Source organism: Oncorhynchus nerka, linkage group LG19 (assembly GCF_034236695.1).
Source record: "Oncorhynchus nerka isolate Pitt River linkage group LG19, Oner_Uvic_2.0, whole genome shotgun sequence".
Classification (NCBI taxonomy): Eukaryota; Metazoa; Chordata; class Actinopteri; order Salmoniformes; family Salmonidae; genus Oncorhynchus; species Oncorhynchus nerka.
In genome coordinates this window covers 40,107,849-40,128,945 of record NC_088414.1, presented here as the reverse complement: position 1 = coordinate 40,128,945, position 21,097 = coordinate 40,107,849, and the positions used below count along the sequence as shown (strand labels likewise).

Genomic DNA, 21,097 nt, shown 5'->3' with positions numbered 1-21,097 from the left:
GTCTTGCCGAGGTTCAGCTTGAGGTGGTGATCCGTCATCCACACTGATATGTCTGCCAGACATGCAGAGATGCGATTCGCCACCTGGTCATCAGAAGGGGAAAGGAGAAGATTAATTGTGTGTCGTCTGCATAGCAATGATAGGAGAGACCATGTGAGGTTATGACAGAGCCAAGTGACTTGGTGTATAGCGAGAATAGGAGAGGGCCTAGAACAGAGCCCTGGGGGACACCAGTGGTGAGAGCACGTGGTGAGGAGACGGATTCTCGCCACGCCACCTGGTAGGAGCGACCTGTCAGGTAGGACGCAATCCAAGCGTGGGCCGCGCCGGAGATGCCCAACTCGGAGAGGGTGGAGAGGAGGATCTGATGGTTCACAGTATCGAAGGCAGCCGATAGGTCTAGAAGGATGAGAGCAGAGGAGAGAGAGTTAGCTTTAGCAGTGCGGAGCGCCTCCGTGATACAGAGAAGAGCAGTCTCAGTTGAATGACTAGTCTTGAAACCTGACTGATTTGGATCAAGAAGGTCATTCTGAGAGAGATAGCGGGGAGAGCTGGCCAAGGACGGCACGTTCAAGGGTTTTGGAGAGAAAAGAAAGAAGGGATACTGGTCTGTAGTTGTTGACATCGGAGGGATCGAGTGTAGGTTTTTTCAGAAGGGGTGCAACTCTCGCTCTCTTGAAGACGGAAGGGACGTAGCCAGCGGTCAGGGATGAGTTGATGAGCGAGGTGAGGTAAGGGAGAAGGTCTCCGGAAATGGTCTGGAGAAGAGAGGAGGGGATAGGGTCAAGCGAGCAGGTTGTTGGGCGGCCGGCCGTCACAAGACGCGAGATTTCATCTGGAGAGAGAGGGGAGAAAGAAGTCAGAGCACAGGGTAGGGCAGTGTGAGCAGAACCAGCGGTGTCGTTTGACTTAGCAAATGAGGATCGGATGTCGTCGACCTTCTTTTCAAAATGGTTGACGAAGTCATCTGCAGAGAGGGGAGGAGGGGGGAGGATTCAGAAGGGAGGAGAAGGTGGCAAAGAGCTTCCTAGGGTTAGAGGCAGATGCTTGGAATTTAGAGTGGTAGAAAGTGGCTTTAGCAGCAGCGACAGAAGAGGAAAATGTAGAGAGGAGGGAGTGAAAGGATGCCAGGTCCGCAGGGAGGCGAGTTTTCCTCCATTTCCGCTCGGCTGCCCGGAGCCCTGTTCTGTGAGCTCGCAGTGAGTCGTCGAGCCACGGAGCGGGAGGGGAGGACCGAGCCGGCCTGGAGGATAGGGGACATAGAGAGTCAAAGGATGCAGAAAGGGAGGAGAGGAGGGTTGAGGAGGCAGAATCAGGAGATAGGTTGGAGAAGGTTTGAGCAGAGGGAAGAGATGATAGGATGGAAGAGGAGAGAGTAGCGGGGGAGAGAGAGCGAAGGTTGGGACGGCGCGATACCATCCGAGTAGGGGCAGTGTGGGAAGTGTTGGATGAGAGCGAGAGGGAAAAGGATACAAGGTAGTGGTCGGAGACTTGGAGGGGAGTTGCAATGAGGTTAGTGGTAAAACAGCATCTAGTAAAGATGAGGTCGAGCGTATTGCCTGCCTTGTGAGTAGGGGGGGAAGGTGAGAGGGAAAGGTCAAAAGAGGAGAGGAATGGAAAGAAGGAGGCAGAGAGGAATGAGTCAAAGGTAGACGTGGGGAGGTTAAAGTCGCCCAGAACTGTGAGAGGTGAGCCGTCCTCAGGAAAGGAGCTTAAATGAGCATCAAGCTCATTGATGAACTCTCCGAGGGAACCTGGAGGGCGATAAATGATAAGGATGTTAAGCTTGAAAGGGCTGGTAACTGTGACAGCATGTAATTCAAAGGAGGCGATAGACAGATGGGTAAGGGGAGAAAGAGAGAATGACCACTTGGGAGAGATGAGGATCCCGGTGCCACCACCCCGCTGACCAGAAGCTCTCGGGGTGTGCGAGAACACGTGGGCGGACGAAGAGAGAGCAGTAGGAGTAGCAGTGTTATCTGTGGTGATCCATGTTTCCGTCAGTGCCAAGAAGTCGAGGGACTGGAGGGAGGCATAGGCTGAGATGAACTCTGCCTTGTTGGCCGCAGATCGGCAGTTCCAGAGGCTACCGGAGACCTGGAACTCCACGTGGGTCGTGCGCGCTGGGACCACCAGATTAGGGTGGCCGCGGCCACGCGGTGTGGAGCGTTTGTATGGTCTGTGCAGAGAGGAGAGAACAGGGATAGACAGACACATAGTTGACAGGCTACAGAAGAGGCTACGCTAATGCAAAGGAGATTGGAATGACAAGTGGACTACACGTCTCGAATGTTCAGAAAGTTGAGCTTACGTAGCAAGAATCTTATTGACTAAAATGATTAAAAATGATACAGTACTGCTGAAGTAGGCTAGCTGGCAGTGGCTGCGTTGTTGACTTTGTAGGCTAGCTGGCAGTGGCTGCGTTGTTGATTCGGGGGCTAGCTGGCTAGCTAGCAGTGTTGATTACGTTACGTTGCGTTAAAAGAACGACAATAGCTGGCTAGGTAACCTAGAAAATCGCTCTAGACTACACAATTATCTTTGATACAGAGACGGCTATGTAGCTAGCTATTATAACGCAACTTTCCTGAAAGATATCACGTAGTAGAACTGCTTAACCTGTTGCTCCTACCCTCTACTTTTTTGAACATTTTGTTAAAAATCGCGCAACATTTCAGCGCCCTGCTACTCATGCCAGGAATATAGTACGTTCATATGGTTAGAATGTGTGGATAGGAAACCCTCGGACGTTTTTAAAAGTGGTTAAATCACGACTGTGGCTATTACATAACGTGCGTTACATCGGAAAGCGCAGGAAAACCTGATCACAGAAAATGGAAATAAATATCCTTGCGCCACTTCAAGCAATTGTTAACAGTGAGCCGAATTAGATAAGACCGGGCATTCAACTCCCACAGCATCCCCATGTTGTCTAGAGTCTTGTGAATTGAATCCTCTTTGATTCTTGGTTGAACCGAAAGAGGGGCACGACGTACCTCCGGTCTCCGCCCAGATCATTCCGGAAGAGCTCTCTCCTGAAATTTTTTCCAAGACGACAGCTAATGATATTTACATCGCCTACGGATGATTTTTATCGCTTATTAACGTTTACTAATACCTAAAGTAGCATTACAAACGTATTTCGAAGTGTTTTGTGAAAGTTTATCGTCTACTTTTTGAATTTAAAAAAATGACGTTACGTTGTGAAATCGCAGTTTTTTTCGTTTATCACACAGTCTACATATAACGATATCTTGGCTTTATATGGCCCGATTTAATCGAAATAAAGACCCAATAGTGTTTATGGGACATCTAGGAGTGCCAACAAAGAAGATGGTGAAAGGTAATGACTGTTTTCTATTTTATTGTGCGGTTTGTGTAACGCCGAAATGCTAATTATTTTGTTTACGTCCCCTGCTGTGCTTTTCTGTTGTAGTGTATTGGTGCATGCTATCAGATAATAGCTTCTCATGCTGTCGCCGAAAAGCATTTTAAAAATCTGACTTGTTGCCTGGATTCACAACGAGTGTAGCTTTAATTTGATACCCTGCATGTGTATTTTAATGAACTTTTGAGTTTTAACTAATACTATTAGCATTTAGCGTAGCACATTTGCATTTCCAGAGCTCTAGTTGGGACGCAAGCGTCCCAACTAGAGGCAAGAGGTTAAGAGTTGCTCTCCCATTTCTGGAGGACCGAGTTTTGAAATCAGTGGAAATAGAGTATGATAGCTAAGGAGATGGAGAAAATTCTGGTGTTTGACTGCAAATATGCAGACGGAGTTGAAAAGCGAACACACAGAAGGCTCTGGATTACATATTCAAACTAAGGGCAACCATGGCATATTTGTGTCACAACTTCCACCGAAGTCGGTTCCTCTCCTTGTTCGGGCAGCGCTCGGCGTCGCCGGTCTTCTAGCCATCATCGATCTACTTTTCATTTTCCTTCTGTTTTGTCTTGTCTTCCCACACACCTGGTCTCAATACCTGTCACGCCCTGGCCATAGAGAGGCTTTTAATTCTCTATTTTGGTTAGGCCAGAGTGTGACTGGGGTGGGCATTCTATGTCCTGGCCATAGAGAGGCTTTTTATTCTCTATTTTGGTTAGGCCAGGGTGTGACTAAGGTGGGCATTCTATGTCCTTTTTTCTATGTTTTGTATTTCTATGTCTTGGCCTGGTATGGTTCTCAATCAGGGACAGCTGTCTATCGTTGTCTCTGATTGAGAACCATAGTTAGGTACCCTTTTCCCCCACCTGTTTTGTGGGAAGTTAACTTTGTCTTTGTTCAGGGCACATAGCCCAAAGCTTCACGGTTTGTCTTTGTTCAGGGCACATAGCCCAAAGCTTCACGGTTTGTCTTTGTTCTTCGTTTTGTCGGCGTCATTTTTAAATAAAGTTAAAATGTACGTTTACCATGCTGCACCACGGTCCAGTCCTTCAGCCAGCTGTGACAATACCCTCATTACATGTTGTGTATTTAACCCTCTGCCCCCCCATGTCTTTGTGCGAAATTGTTTATTGTACGTGCATGTGCACGTTTTCTCTGGTGCACGACAGGTTTTGTACCCATTTGTTTGTTGTTCTGGTTTCCGGTGGTTTTATGTAAAAACTGCTCCGTTGATTACCTGATTACCCAGTTTTGCTCTCCTGCGCCTGACTTCCCTGCCGCCAGTTACGCAGTCCCTTATAATTTGACAGAGAGGGAGAAGCGTCCATCCATGTATACGAGTAAGAGAGTCTAGCTAGCTACATTTTCAGATATTACACGCTTCTACTTTTGTCAGAAAGTCGTTTTCATTTCATTCAAGTTAAAGTGTACTGTTAGCTAGCTTTGTGTATGATCTATGTAGTGTAATTTTTCGTATCTCAGAGCCATTTGCATTGCTAGTAATAGACTATTTTTAGCTAGCTAATATTGAACCTGGTTGGTTTGTTTCCTGCAGATTCATTTAGGGTTGTACACTTTATGAGTTGGGATTATGTTTCATTGTTTAACTAGCTAGCTACATGTCTAAACAAAATACTACATTACGCAAGTAACTATTTCAATAGAATGTTTATGATGTCACTGCAACAACTGTCGATAGACGTAGCTGTTAAATTCGCTCTGGCCATCTACTCCAATTTCAGAGCACTCTTGTCTGAGTGTGCCAGGGTGCAGAATAACTGACAAATTTAGAAATGCTCAACACCCGTTGAATATGACCGGTGTCAGCAAACGTTGGCAAAAAAAACGCCCTTAAATTGTTGCCAGCAGCACAGTTGCAGTCACCAGCAGATAACATTAAAACAGATGGGATGATAGATAGATGTCTAGACAGATGGGATGATAGATGTCTAGACAGATGGGATGATGATAGATGTCTAGACAGATGGGATGATAGATAGATGTCTAGGCAGATGGGATGATGATAGATGTCTAGACAGATGGGATGATAGATAGATGTCTAGACAGATGGGATGATAGATAGATGTCTAGACAGATGGAATGGGATGATAGATAGATGTCTAGACAGATAGGATGGGATGATGATAGATGTCTAGACAGATGGGATGATAGATAGATGTCTAGACAGATAGGATGATAGATAGATGTCTAGACAGATGGGATGATAGATAGATGTCTAGACAGATGGGATGATAGATAGATGTCTAGACAGATGGGATGATGATAGATGTCTAGACAGATGGGATGATAGATAGATGTCTAGACAGATAGGATGGGATGATGATAGATGTCTAGACAGATGCGATGATAGATAGATGTCTAGACAGATGGAATGGGATGATAGATAGATGTCTAGACAGATAGGATGGGATGATGATAGATGTCTAGACAGATAGGATGATAGATAGATGTCTAGACAGATGGGATGATAGATAGATGTCTAGACAGATAGGATGATAGATAGATGTCTAGACAGATAGGATGATAGATAGATGTCTAGACAGATAGGATGATAGATAGATGTCTAGACAGATGGGATGATAGATAGATGTCTAGACAGATAGGATGATAGATAGATGTCTAGACAGATGGGATGATAGATAGATGTCTAGACAGATGGGATGATAGATAGATGTCTAGACAGATGGAATGGGATGATAGATAGATGTCTAGACAGATAGGATGGGGTGATGATAGATGTCTAGACAGATGGGATGATAGATAGATGTCTAGACAGATAGGATGATAGATAGATGTCTAGACAGATGGGATGATAGATAGATGTCTAGACAGATGGGATGATAGATAGATGTCTAGACAGATAGGATGATAGATAGATGTCTAGACAGATGGGATGATAGATAGATGTCTAGACAGATGCGATGATAGATATATAGATGTCTAGACAGATGCGATGATATATAGATGTCTAGACAGATGGAATGGGATGATAGATAGATGTCTAGACAGATAGGATGGGATGATGATAGATGTCTAGACAGATGGGATGATAGATATATGTCTAGACAGATGGGATGATAGATAGATGTCTAGACAGATGGGATGATAGATAGATGTCTAGACAGATAGGATGATAGATAGATGTCTAGACAGATGGGATGATAGATAGATGTCTAGACAGATGGGATGATAGATAGATGTCTAGACAGATGGGATGATAGATATATGTCTAGATAGATAGGATGGGATGATAGATAGATGTCTAGACAGATGCGATGATAGATAGATGTCTAGACAGATAGAATGGGATGATAGATATATGTCTAGACAGATGGGATGATAGATATATGTCTAGACAGATGGGATGATAGATATATGTCTAGACAGATGGGATGATAGATAGATGTCTAGACAGATAGGATGGGATGATGATAGATGTCTAGACAGATGGGATGATAGATAGATGTCTAGACAGATGCGATGATAGATAGATGTCTAGACAGATGCGATGATAGATAGATGTCTAGACAGATGCGATGATAGATAGATGTCTAGACAGATGGGATGATAGATATATGTCTAGACAGATGGGTTGGGATTATAGATAAATGTATACTCACACCCAGCTGAGGTTAGGTGTGTGGTGACAGAGGCTGGGCTGGGGGAGCTGCACCAGAGATGTATTAACCATGGAGCTGGGGAGAAATCACACACTGTTGTTTAGAGAACACAGACACACACACACACGGACAGATGAACATTCACACACAGATGGAGGGACTGGTGCACACACACACACACACACACACACACACACACACACACACACACACACACACACACACACCTGTGACCTTAGGGAAGACACACAGCTTGTAGACATATTTGGAGAGAAAAGAGAACAGAGAATAGAGAACAGAGAATAGAGAATAGAGAATAGAGAACATAGAACATAGAACATAGAAGAGAGAACAGAGAATAGAGAACATAGAACATAGAACATAGAAGAGAAAACAGAGAATAGAGAATAGAGAATAGAGAACATAGAACATAGAACAGAGAATAGAGAATAGAGAACATAGAACATAGAAGAGAGAACAGAGAATAGAGAACATAGAACATAGAACAGAGAACATAGAACAGAGAACAGAGAACATAGAACATAGAACAGAGAACAGAGAATAGAGAATAGAGAACAGATAACAGAGAACAGAGAATAGAGAACATAGAACATAGAACATAGAACAGAGAACAGAGAATAGAGAATAGAGAACATAGAACAGAGAATAGAGAACATAGAACATAGAAGAGAGAACAGAGAATAGAGAACATAGAACAGAGAACAGAGAACAGAGAACATAGAACAGAGAACAGAGAATAGAGAACATAGAACAGAGAATAGAGAACAGAGAATAAAGAATAGAGAATAAAGAATAGAGAACGGAGAACAGAGAACACACTCCTACTGGATGCTGCCTTGGCAAAACTACAGGGACTGTTATGTGATGATGAAGGTAAATTTGTCAAACATCTCTTCATCTGTGTACGGTACACAGCAGTATGTCACAAAACTATTAACAATGTAGTTCACCAACTATAACTAGTAACAGCTCCGTTATGCCTGTTTGCCTGTTTTATGAATGGCAGAACTAAGTTTCTTGATGCAGTAGTTACTGTGGCTGCCTTTGACTAAATACACACACACACACACACACACACACACACACACACACACACACACACACACACACACACACACACACACACACACACACACACACACACACACACACACACACACAGTCACAATGCACACACACACGTATATATCAATGACGTTGCTCTTGCTGCGGGCGATTCCCTGATCCATCTCTACGCAGACGACACCATTCTATATACTTCCGGCCCGTCCTTGGACACTGTGCTATCTAACCTCCAAATGAGCTTCAATGCCATACAACACTCCTTCTGTGGTCTCCAACTGCTCTTAAACGCTAGTAAAAGCAAATGCAAGCTTTTCAACCGTTCGCTGTCTGCACCCGCACGCCCGACTAGCATCACCACCCTGGATGGTTCCGACCTAGAATATGTGGACATCTATAAGTACCTAGGTGTCTGACTAGACTGCAAACTCTCCTTCCAGACTCATATCAAACATCTCCAATCTAAAATCAAATCTAGAGTCGGCTTTCTATTCCGCAACAAAGCCTCCTTCACTCACGCCGCCAAACTTACCCTAGTAAAACTGACTATCCTACCGATCCTCGACTTCGGCGATGTCATCTACAAAATGGCTTCCAACACTCTACTCAGCAAACTGGATGCAGTTTATCACAGTGCCATCCGTTTTGTTACTAAAGCACCTTAATTATACCACCCACCACTGCGACCTGTATGCTCTAGTCGGCTGGCCCTCGCTACATATTCGTCGCCAGACCCACTGGCTCCAGGTCATCTACAAGCCAATGCTAGGTAAAGCTCCGTCTTATCTCAGTTCACTGGTCACGATGGCAACACCCACCCGTAGCACGCGCTCCAGCAGGTGTATCTCACTGATCATCCCTAAAGCCAACACCTCATTTGGCCGCCTTTCGTTCCAGTTCTCTGCTACCTGTGACTGGAACGAATTGCAAAAATCGCTGAAGTTGGAGACTTTTATCTCCCTCACCAACTTCAAACATCTGCTATCTGAGCAGCTAACCGATCGCTGCAGCTGTACATAGTCTATCGGTAAATAGCCCACCCAATTTTACCTACCTCATCCCCATACTGTTTATATTTATTTACTTTTCAGCTCTTTTGCACACCAATATCTCTACCTGTACATGACCATCTGATCATTTATCACTCCAGTGTTAATCTGCAAAATTGTAATTATTCGCCTACCTCCTCATGCCTTTTGCACACAGTGTACATAGACTCTCTTTTTTTCTACTCTGTTTTTGACTTGTTAATTGTTCACTCCATGTGTAACTCTGTGTTGTTGTCTGTTCACACTGCTTTGCTTTATCTTGGCCAGGTCGCAGTTGCAAATGAGAACTTGTTCTCAACTAGCCTACCTGGTTAAATAAAGGTGAAAAAAAAAGAAAACACACACACACACACACACAGTCACAATGCGCGCCACACACACACACACACACACACACACACACACACACACACACACACACACACACACACACACACACACACACACACACAGTCCCAACGCACACTGTCTGTGTTCTTTGGCCCATCTTCATCTTTATATCGGCCCGTTTGAGGTATGGCCTTTTCTTTGCAACTCTGCCTAGAAGGCCAGTATCGTGGAGTCGCCTCTTCATTTTTGACGTTGAGACTGGTGTTTTGTGGGTACTATTTAATGAAACTGCCAGTTGAGGACTTGTGAGGCGTCTGTTTCTCAAACTAGACACTCTAATGTACATGTCCTTTTGCGCAGTTGTGCACCGGGGCCTCCCACTCCTCTTTCTAATCTGGTTAGGGCCAGTTTGCGCTTTTCTGTGAAGGGAGTAGTACAAAGCGTACAAGAACTTCAGTTTCTTGAAATTTCTCGCATGGAATAGCCTTCATTTCTCAGAACAAGAAAAGATTGACGAGTTTCAGAAGAACGTTTTTTTGTTTCTGGACATTTTGAGCCTGTAATCGAACCCCAAAAAATGCTGATGCTCCAGATACTCAACTAGTCTAAAGCCGGTTTTATTGCTTCTTTAATCAGGACAACAGTTTTCAGCTGTGCTAACATAATTGCAAAGGGGTTTTCTAATGATCAATTAGCCTTTTAAAATAATAAACTTGGATTAGCTAACTCAACGTGCCATTGGAACACAGGAGTGATGGTTGCTGATAATGGGCCTCTGTACGCCTACGTAGATATTCCATAAAAAATCTGCCGTTTCCAGCTACAATAGTCATTTACAACATTAACAATGTCTACACTGTATTTCTGATCAATTTGATATTATTTTAATGGAGATTTTTTTTTGCTTTGCTTTTCTTTCAAAAACAAGGACATTTCCAAGTGACCCCAAACTTTTGAAAGGTAGTGTTAATATCTATATTATTATTATCTATATTATTATTTGTATTATTATTATTATTATTATTATTTATCTATACTATTATCTACACTATTATTTATTTTTTTTATGTTTAAAAAATTATTATATATTATCATTATGATCTATTTTTTATGATAAATATTATTATCTATATTATTACTATCTATATTAATATTATTATTATTATCTATACTATTATTTTGATCTATTGTATTATGATAAATATTATAATCTATATTATTATTATGTATATTAATATTATTATTACTAGTATCTATACTATTATTATGATCTATATTATTATGATCTATATTAATATTATTATTATCTATACAATTATTATCATGATTTTCATTATTAATATGATCTATACTATTATTATTCTGATCTAAATGATTATTATTATCTATATTATCTATATTATTATTATTCTGATCTAAATGATTATTATTATCTATATTATCTATATTATTGTTATTATTATGATCTATATTATTATTATCTATATTATCTATATTATTGTTATTATTATGATCTATATTATTATTATCTATATTATCTATATTATTGTTATTATTATGATCTACATTATTATTATCTATATTATCTATATTATTGTTATTATTATGATCTACATTATTATTATCTATATTATCTATATTATTGTTATTATTATGATCTACATTATTATTATCTATATTATCTATATTATTGTTATTATTTTATGATCTATATTATTATTATTATCTATATTATTATTATGATCTATATTATTATGATCTATATTATTATTGTCATTATTATCTATATTATTATGATCTATATTATAATTATCTATATTATTATGATCTATATTATTATTATTATGATCTATATTATTATTATGATCTATATTATTATTATGATCTATATTATTATTATTATGATCTATATTATTATTATGATCTATATTATCTATATTATTATGATCTATATTATTATGATCTATATTATTATTATTATTATTATCTATATTATTATGATCTATATTATTATTATGATCTATATTATTATTATTATGATCTATATTATTATTATGATCTATATTATTATTATATTATTATTATTATTATATTATTATTATTATGATCTATATTAATATTATTATCTATATTATTATCATCTATATTATTATTATTATCTATATTATTATTATGATCTATATTATTATGATCTATATTATTATTATGATCTATATTATTATTATTATGATCTATATTATTATTATTATGATCTATATTATTATTATGATCTATATTATTATCATCTATATTAATATTATTATCTATATTATTATGATCTATATTAATATTATTATCTATATTATTATGATCTATATTATTATTATTATTATGATCTATATTATTATGATCTATATTATTATTATCTATATTATTAAAAGTATCTTTATTAATATTATTATCTATATTATTATGATCTATATTATTATTATTATTATGATCTATATTATTATGATCTATATTATTATTATCTATATTATTAAAAGTATCTTTATTATTATTATGATCTATATTATTATTATTATGATCTATATTATTATTATTATCTATATTATTATTATTATGATCTATATTATTATTATTATGATCTATATTATTATGATCTATATTAATATGATCTATATTATTATTATTATGATCTATATTATTATCTATATTATTATGATCTATATTATTATTATTATTATTATCTATATTATTATCATCTATATTAATATTATTATCTATATTATTATGATCTATATTAATATTATTATTATTATTATGATCTATATTAATATGATCTATATTATTATCATTACATCATTGTTTGGAAAAAACTCTCAAGGTAAGAATTCCACTGAACTGTTTTACCACCTGTTGTATCCTGTGCACGTGGCAAATATATTAATATAATAAATAAATAATTATATATATATATATTTAAAAAATAAATCTCTGAATCTGGAGTCTTATATCTCCCTCTCTAATTTTAAGCATCAGTTGTTTAAAGCAGTTTACCGATCACTGTACCCACAGCCAATCTGTAAGTAGCCCACCCAACTACCTCATCCCCATATTATTATTTACCCTCTTGCTCTTTTGCACCCCCAGTATCTCTACTAGCACATCATCTTCTGCACATAAATCACTCCAGTAATAATGCTAAATTGTAATTATTTTTGCCTCTATGGCCAATTTATTGCCTGACCTCCCTACTCTTCTACATTTGCACACACTGTAGATCTTTCAATTTTTATTTTCTTTTGTATTATTGACGGTAAGTTTTCTTATGTGTAACTCTGTGGTGTTGTCTTTGGTCACACTGCTTTGCTTTATCTTGGCCAGGTCGCAGTTGTAAATGAGAAATTGTTCTCAACTGGCCTACCTGGTTAAATAAAGGTGAAAATAAATGAATAAATAAATACATTTTTTAAAAACTTGAAAGGGATAGGGAGAACGAGTGAGCAAGACAGAGAACTAGAGCGAGTGAGCAAATAACGAGAGTGAGTGAGAAAGACAGAGTTGTGTTGAACATAGTTCTACAACAACGTAAGAGAAAGATACAGGTGAGGAGAACATAATGATGAGGAGAATGAGGAGAGGAGTAAGTAGAGGAGAAAGGAGAGGAGTAAGAAGAGGAGTAAGGAGAGGAGTAAGGAGAGGAATAAGGAATGGAGAAAAGGAGTGGAGATAAGGAGTGGAGATAAGGAGTGGAGATAAGGAGAAGAGAAAAGGAAAAGAGTAAGGAGAGGGGAAGGAGACAGAGTTTATTTTTGTTAGGAGAGGGGAAAAGGAGGAGTAGGGATAGGAGTAAGGAGAGGAGTAAGGATAGGAGTAAGGAAAGGAGTAAGGAGAGGAATAATGAATACAAGGAGTGGAGAAAAGGAGTGGAGATATGGAGAAGAGAAAAGAAAAGGAGTAAGGAGAGGGGAAAGGAGAGGAGTAAGGAGAGGAGTAAGGAAAGGACAAAAGGAGAAGAGAAAAGGAGAGGAGTAAGAAGAGGAGTAAGGAAAGGAGTAGGAGAGGAATAAAGAATAGAGAAATGGAGAAGAGAAAAGAAAAGGAGTAAGGAGAGGGGAAAGGAGAGGAGTAAGGAGAGGAGTAAGGAAAGGACAAAAGGAGAGGAGAAAAGGAGAGGAGTAAGAAGAGGAGTAAGGAAAGGAGTAAGGAGAGGAATAAGGAATGGAGAAAAAAGTGGAGAAAAGGAGAAGAGAAAAGGAGAGTAGTAAGGAGAGGGGAAAGGGAGAGGTGTAAGGAGAGGAGTAAGGAGAGGGGAAAGGAGAGGGGAAAGGGAGAGGAGTAAGGAGAGGAGAAAAGGAGAGGAGTAAGGAGAGGAGAAAAGAGAGTAGAAAAGGAGAGGAGTAAGGAGAGGAGAGGAGAGGAGTAAGGAGAGGGGAAAAGGAAAAAAGGAGAAAAGGAGAGGAGTAAGGAGAGGAGAAAAAAAGAGAGAAAAGGAGAGGAGTAAGGAGAGGAGTAAAGGGAGAGGAATAAGGAGAGGAGAAAAGGACAGGAGTAAGGAGAGGAATAGGAGAGGTGTAAGGAGGAGGGAGAGGAGTAAAGGAGAGGTGTAAGGAGAGGAATAAGGAGAGGTGTAAGGAGAGGAGTAAGGAGAGGAGTAAGGAGAGGAGTAAAGGGAGAGGTGTAAGGAGAGGAATAAGGAGAGGTGTAAGGAGAGGAATAAGGAGAGGAGTAAGGGAGAGGTGTAAGGAGAGGAGTAAGGAGAGGAGTAAGGAGAGGAGTAAAGGGAGAGGTGTAAGGAGAGGAGTAAGGAGAGGAGAAAAGGAGAGGAGTAAGGAGAGGAGAAAAGAGAGCAGAAAAGGAGAGGAGTAAGGAGAGGAGTAAGGAGAGGAGTAGGGAGAGGAGGAAAGGAGAGGAGTAAGGAGAGGTGAAAAGGAGAGGAGTAAGGGGAGGAGTAAGGAGAGGAGTAAAGGGAGAGGAGTAAGGAGAGGACAAAAGGAGAGGAGTAAGGAAAGGAGAAAAGGAGAGGAGTAAGGAGAGGAGAAAAAAGAGTAGAAAAGGAGAGGAGTAAGGAGAGGAGTAAAGGGAGAGGTGTAAGGAGAGGAGAAAAGGACAGGAGTAAGTAGAGGAATAAGGAGAGGTGTAAGGAGAGGAGTAAGGAGAGGAGTAAAGGGAGAGGTGTAAGGAGAGGAATAAGGAGAGGTGTAAGGAGAGGAGTAAGGAGAGGAGTAGGAGAGGAGTAAGGAGAGGAGTAAAGGGAGAGGTGTAAGGAGAGGAATAAGGAGAGGTGTAAGGAGAGGAATAAGGAGAGGAGTAAGGGAGAGGTGTAAGGAGAGGAGTAAGGAGAGGAGTAAGGAGAGGAGTAAAGGGAGAGGTTTAAGGAGAGGAGTAAGGAGAGGAGAAAATGAGAGGAGTAAGGAGAGGAGAAAAGAGAGAAAAGGAAGGAGTAAGGAGAGGAGTAAGGAGAGGAGGAAAGGAGAGGAGTAAGGAGAGGGGAAAAGGAGAGGAGTAAGGGGAGGAGTAAGGAGAGGAGTAAAGGGAGAGGAGTAAGGAGAGGACAAAAGGAGAGGAGTAAGGAGAGGGGAAAAGGAGAGGAGTAAGGAGAGGAGTAAGGAGAGGAGAAAAGGAGAGGAGTAAGCAGAGGAGAAAGTGGGTAGAAAAGGAGAGGAGTAAGGAGAGGAGAAAAGGAGAGGAGTAAGGAGAGGAGAAAAGGAGAGGAGTAAGGAGAGGAGAAAAGAGAGTAGAAAAGGAGAGGAGTAAGGAGAGGAGTAAGGAGAGGAGAAAAGAGAGTAGAAAAGGAGAGGAGTAAGGAGAGGAGTAAGGAGAGGAGTAAGGAGAGGAGTAAATGGAGAGGAGAAAAGGAGAGAAGTAAGGAGAGGGGAAAAGGAGAGGATTAAGGAGAGGAGTAAGGAGAGGAGAAAAGGAGAGGAGTAAGGAGAGGAGAAAAGAGAGTAGAAAAGGAGAGGAGTAAGGAGAGGAGTAAGGAGAGGAGTAAGAAGAGGAGAAAAGAAGAGGAGTAAAGGAGAGGAGTAAAGGAGAGGAGTAAGGAGAGGAGTAAAGGGAGAGGTGTAAGGAGAGGAGTAAGGAGAGGAGTAAGGAGAGGAATAAGGAGAGGAGTAAGGAGAGGAGTAAAGGGAGAGCTGTAAGGAGAGGAATAAGGAGATGAGTAAGGAAAGAAGTAAGGAGAGGAGTAAAGGAGAGGACAAAAGGAAAAAGAGAAGGAAACCACTATCATATTTTCAATGAGACTCAGGAGGAGACGGAGTTGAATTTTGTTATATTGTGTTTTGGAGCCAATGGCCCACAAAATTAACCTACCATTCTGAAATGCATCACGTCCCTAGACTTACTATTAGTTTATTATTCATACTCAGAATATATTTTATGTTTGAATGCAGAATGATTTTTTATTTTTTTAAATGCAAAATGAGATGTGAACAATCAATAAACAAGTAAAGACAACGTAAAGACAGTGTGAAGGAATGACAGAGGGAGGGACCGAGAGACCACTCCAGATACAAGGCACAAATACTTAAATGAGTGCCCCGTACTGGGATTGAACACGCAGTCTTCGGAGCCGGAGCTCCACCATCTGTCCACAAAAGTTTTAGTAAACCCAATCGGAATGAAGGCCTAAAGTTTTACCTCTATCCCAAACTTTAATCCTTCACTTAACCGTAGAATTGTGCCAGACCTTAACCCAGTCTGAATGAAAGCCTAAAGTTTTACCTCTATCCCAAACTTTAATCCTTCACTTAACCGTAGAATTGTGCCAGACCTTAACCCAGTCTGAATGGAGGCCTAAAGTTTTACCTCTATCCCAAACTTTAATCCTTCACTTAACCGTAGAATTGTGCCAGACCTTAACCCAGTCTGAATGGAGGCCAAAGTTTTACCTCTATCCCAAACTTTAATCCTTCACTTAACCGAGAATTGTGCCAGACCTTAACCCAGTCTGAATGGAGGCCTAAAGTTTTACCTCTATCCCAAACTTTAATCCTTCACTTAACCGTAGAATTGTGCCAGACCTTAACCCAGTCTGAATGGAGGCCTAAAGTTTTACCTCTATCCCAAACTTTAATCCTTCACTTAACCGTAGAATTGTGCCAGACCTTAACCCAGTCTGAATGGAGGCCTAAAGTTTTACCTCTATCCCAAACTTTAATCCTTCACTTAACCGTAGAATTGTGCCAGACCTTAACCCAGTCTGAATGGAGGCCTAAAGTTTTACCTCTATCCCAAACTTTAATCCTTCACTTAACCGTAGAATTGTGCCAGACCTTAACCCAGTCTGAATGGAGGCCTAAAGTTTTACCTCTATCCCAAACTTTAATCCTTCACTTAACCGTAGAATTGTGCCAGACCTTAACCCTGTGCCAGACCTTAACCCTGTGCCAGACCTTAACCCTGTGCCAGACCTTAACCCTGTGCCAGACCTTAACCCTGTGCCAGACCTTAACCCAGTCTGAATGAAAGCCTAGACTTAGCCACAGAGTTGTTTCTGTATGCCTACATTTTTACATGTTTATCAAAGAACGTCGGAACATGAAGTCAGACTGTGATATCTTGTTAAGGAGGGAAGAAAAACAATGTGTTATGACAAAGAAAATGAATGACACGTAAATTAATTATATTATATTTCCTTCGTCCAACACAATGTGTGTTTGTGTGTGTATGCACGTGCATCTTTACGTGTGTGTGTGTGTGTGTGTGTGTGTGTGTGTGTGTGTGTGTGCTACTCACAGGAACATGAGGGAGGTGAGGCCGGTGAAGGTGTCTTGGGAAACACTGTTCAGGGGGTTGTGATCCAGCACCCTGGTGAGAGAGAGAGAACCAAAGACCTTACAGTAGTTATGGAGAGAGAGAGAACCAAAGACCTTACGGTACAGTTATGGAGAGAGAGAAAGAGAGAACCAAAGACCTTACGGTAGTTATGGAGAGAGAGAGAAATAGAGAACCAAAGACCTTACGGGAGTTATGGAGAGAGAGAGAGAGAACCAAAGACCTTACGGTAGTTATGGAGAGAGAGACAACCAAAGACCTGACGGTAGTTATGGAGAGAGAGAGAACCAAAGACCTTACGGTACAGTTATGGAGCGAGAGAGAACCAAAGACCTTATGGTAGTTATGGAAAGAGAGAGAACCAAAGACCGTACGGTACAATTATGGAGAGAGAGAGAACCAAAGACCTTACGGTAGTTATGGAGAGAGAGAGAACCAAAGACCTTACGGTAGTTATGGAGAGAGAGAGAACCAAAGACCTTACAGTAGTTATGGAGAGAGAGAGAACCAAAGACCTTACGGTACTGTTATGGAAAGAGAGAGAACCAAAGACCTTACAGTAGTTATGGAGAGAGAGAGAACCAAAGACCATATAAAGTAAAATACATCCAAAGTGCCAACAGATGTCATACATTTATTCAACACAGTCTAACCCTACAGAGAAATTACACAATACAACAGATTTGCTTTACATTAAATACAATACGTAGCTTAATGGCATATCTGATTGTGCTTTCAGCCAAATAATGACCACAAACTATTAATATGAGCATATCCAAAGAAGCTTTCAATGTGCTCAATTAAGAAAACTATGAAAAACAATGAAGAAAAACAATGAATCTGCTCGATTGAGCCACAGAGCACAGATACCTTAAAAAAGAGGAAGGGACGTATCCTTCGCATAGAGTTGATCATACTGTTGTGGCCTCTGGAATGTTGGTCTCACTCCTCTTTAATGGCTGTGAAAAGTTGCTGGATGTTGGCGGGACCTGGAACACGCTGTCGTACATGTCGATCCAGAGCATCCCAAACATGCGCAATTGGTGACAGGTCTGTGAGTATGCAGGCCATGGAAGAACTGAGACATTTTCAGCTTTCAGGAATTGTGTACAGATCCTTGCGACATGGGGCCGTCCGTGCATTATCATGCTGAAACATGAGGTGATGGCGGTGGATGAATGGCACAACAATGGGCCTCAGGATTTGGTCAGGGTATCTCTGTGTATTCAAATTGCCATCGATAAAATGCAACTGTGTTGATTGTCCGTAGCTTATGCCTGCCCATAACATAACCCCACTGCCATCATGGGGCACCCTGTTCACAACGTTGATATCAGCAAACCGCTCAGCCACACAACGTCATTACACGTGGTCTGCAGTTGTGAGGCCAGTTGGACGTATTGCCAAGTTCTCTAAAGTGACATTGGAGGTGGCTTATGGTAGAGAAATGAACATTAAATTCTCTGGCAACAGCTCTGGTAGACATTCCTGCATTAAGCATGCCAATTGCCCGCTACCTCAAAACTTGACACATCTGTGGCATTGTATTCTGAGAGCAAACTGCACATTTTCGAGTGGCCTTTCATTGTCCCTAGCACAAGGTGCACCTGTGTAAGGATCATGCTGTTTAATCAGCTTCTTGTTATGCCACACCTGTCAGGTGGATGGATTATCTCGGCAAAGGACAAATGCTCACTAACAGGGATGTAAACACATTTGTGCACAATATTTGAGAGAAATAAACTTTTTGTGCATATGGAAAATGTATGGGGTCTTTTATTTCAGAATATGAAACATGGAACCAACACCTTACACTTATATTTTGGTTCAGTGTAAATACAACAACTTGAAGGTGTTATTTCTATAAATGTACAGTTTGTTGCTGTATTCTGAATTAAACTACTGTCAAATCTTCTAGTGTAACCACAATTGGGACTCTGTCTTAAATGGGATTTGAACTCCTTACCTACTGGTTGTAAGCAACTTGAAATGTCCTGCTACAGTGCACTTACACCACCAGAAGCATCAGTGTAAAAGAGATATTGACACAGACCTATTGGCAAGAATGCATTTCTGCACTTTGCTAAAAGCTGCCCAGAATAATTGTCCAATTATCACCACCAAGGTAACATCAACATTAAACTTGTAGTTCTCAAGGAAAGTTGACATAGAGTATGCATGCATTATTCAGGGATTTGAACTTGTAACCTCTTGGTTGCTAGTTGATAGTTTCTGCAGTGCCACCAGGACCATATACTGACTCTCTCAAAAATAAGGGTAGGGTATGAAGGGTAGGGTCGGAAGGGTAGGGTATGAAAAGGGTATGAAAAGGTCAAAGGTACACTTCACAGGTACACTTCACAGGTACACTTCACAGGTAAACATATGAACATGGTACATTTTGGTATCTCGTAGGTATAATGGGACATTTTCTACTTAATATTTTGAATATAAGGTATGATCATCACTGCACTTTGATAGGTGGGGGCAATGTACTGGTGGGGTCATTAGCATATGTGGGGGGCGTGCGTAAATATATGTGTATTTGTGCCAACCGTCAGTGGAAGTGTTGTAGCAGTTTAAGTGTTTGATGGTTATGCAGATGAAAGTAGAGCACCTCCTTTGACACCGTCTGTTCTGTAAACGGTGTAAGAGAATACAGTGCCTTGCAAAAGTATTCACCCCCTTTGGTGTTTTTCCTATTTTGTTGCATTACAACCTGTAATTTAAATAGACTTTTATTTGAATTTCATGTAATGGATAAACGCAAAATAGTCCAAATTGGTGTAGTGAAATGAAAAAAATAACACGTATTCACCCCCTTTGCTATGAAGCCCCTAAATAGGATCTGGTGCAACCAATTACCTTCAGAAGTCACATAATTAGTTCAATTAAGTCACCTGTGTGCAATCTAAGTGTCACATGATCTGTCACATGATGTCAGTATACAGTATATACACCTGATGAAAGGCCCCAGAGTCTGCAACATCACTAAGCAAGCGGCACTATGAAGACCAAGGAGCTCTCCAAACAGGTCAGGGACAAAGTTGTGAAGAAGTACAGATCAGGTTTGGGTTATAAAAAAATATCAGAAACTTTGAACATCCCACAGAGAACCATCAAATCCATTATTTAAAAATTGAAAGAATATGGCACCACAACAAACCTGCCAAGAGAGGGCCGCCCAACAAAACTCATGGACCAGGCAAGAAGGGCATTAATCAGAGAGGCAACAAAGAGAGCAAGGATAACCCTGAAGGAGCAGCAAAGCTCCACAGAGGATAATGGAGTATCTGTCCATAGGACCACTGTAAGCCGTACACTCCACAGAGCTGGGCTTTAAGGAAGAGTGGCCAGAAAAAAATAAGCAAGCGTTTGTTGTTCACCAAAAGGCATGTGGGAGACTCCCCAAACATATGGAAGAAGGTACTCTGGTCAGTTTGAGACTACAATTGAGCTTTTTGGCCATCAAGGAAAATGCTATGTCTGGCACAAGCCCTCTCATCACCCGAGAACACCATCCCCACAGTGATGGGATGTTCTTCATCGGCAGGGACTGGGAAACTGGTCAGAATTAAAGGAACAATGGATGGCGCTAAATACAGGGAAATTCTTGAGGGAAATCTGTTTCAGTCTTCAAAAGATTTGAGACTGGGACAGATGTTCACCTTCCAGCAGGACAATGAACTACTGCTAGGGTCATTGACCCTACCCTAAGCTACTGCTAGGGTCATTTACCCTACCCTAAGCTACTGCTAAAGCAACACTCGAGTGGTTTAAGGGGAAACATCTAAATGTCTTCGAATGGCCTAGCCTAGTCAAGGCCCAGACTTCAATCCAATTGA

General features: G+C 40.5%; 1 protein-coding gene across 1 annotated transcript in view; it reads right to left on the bottom strand.

Moving 5' to 3' along the window:
• The window catches only part of LOC115117438 (relaxin receptor 2-like), a 244,117-nt gene that overhangs the window by 103,433 nt on the left and 119,587 nt on the right, over positions 1-21,097 (bottom strand). Inside the window, exons 8-9 of the mRNA XM_065004938.1 lie at positions 17,214-17,285; positions 7,030-7,104 (exon numbers count right to left, since the gene is read on the bottom strand). Of these exons, the coding sequence (XP_064861010.1) occupies positions 7,030-7,104; positions 17,214-17,285 (147 nt within the window). The remainder of the gene's footprint in view (positions 1-7,029; positions 7,105-17,213; positions 17,286-21,097) is intronic.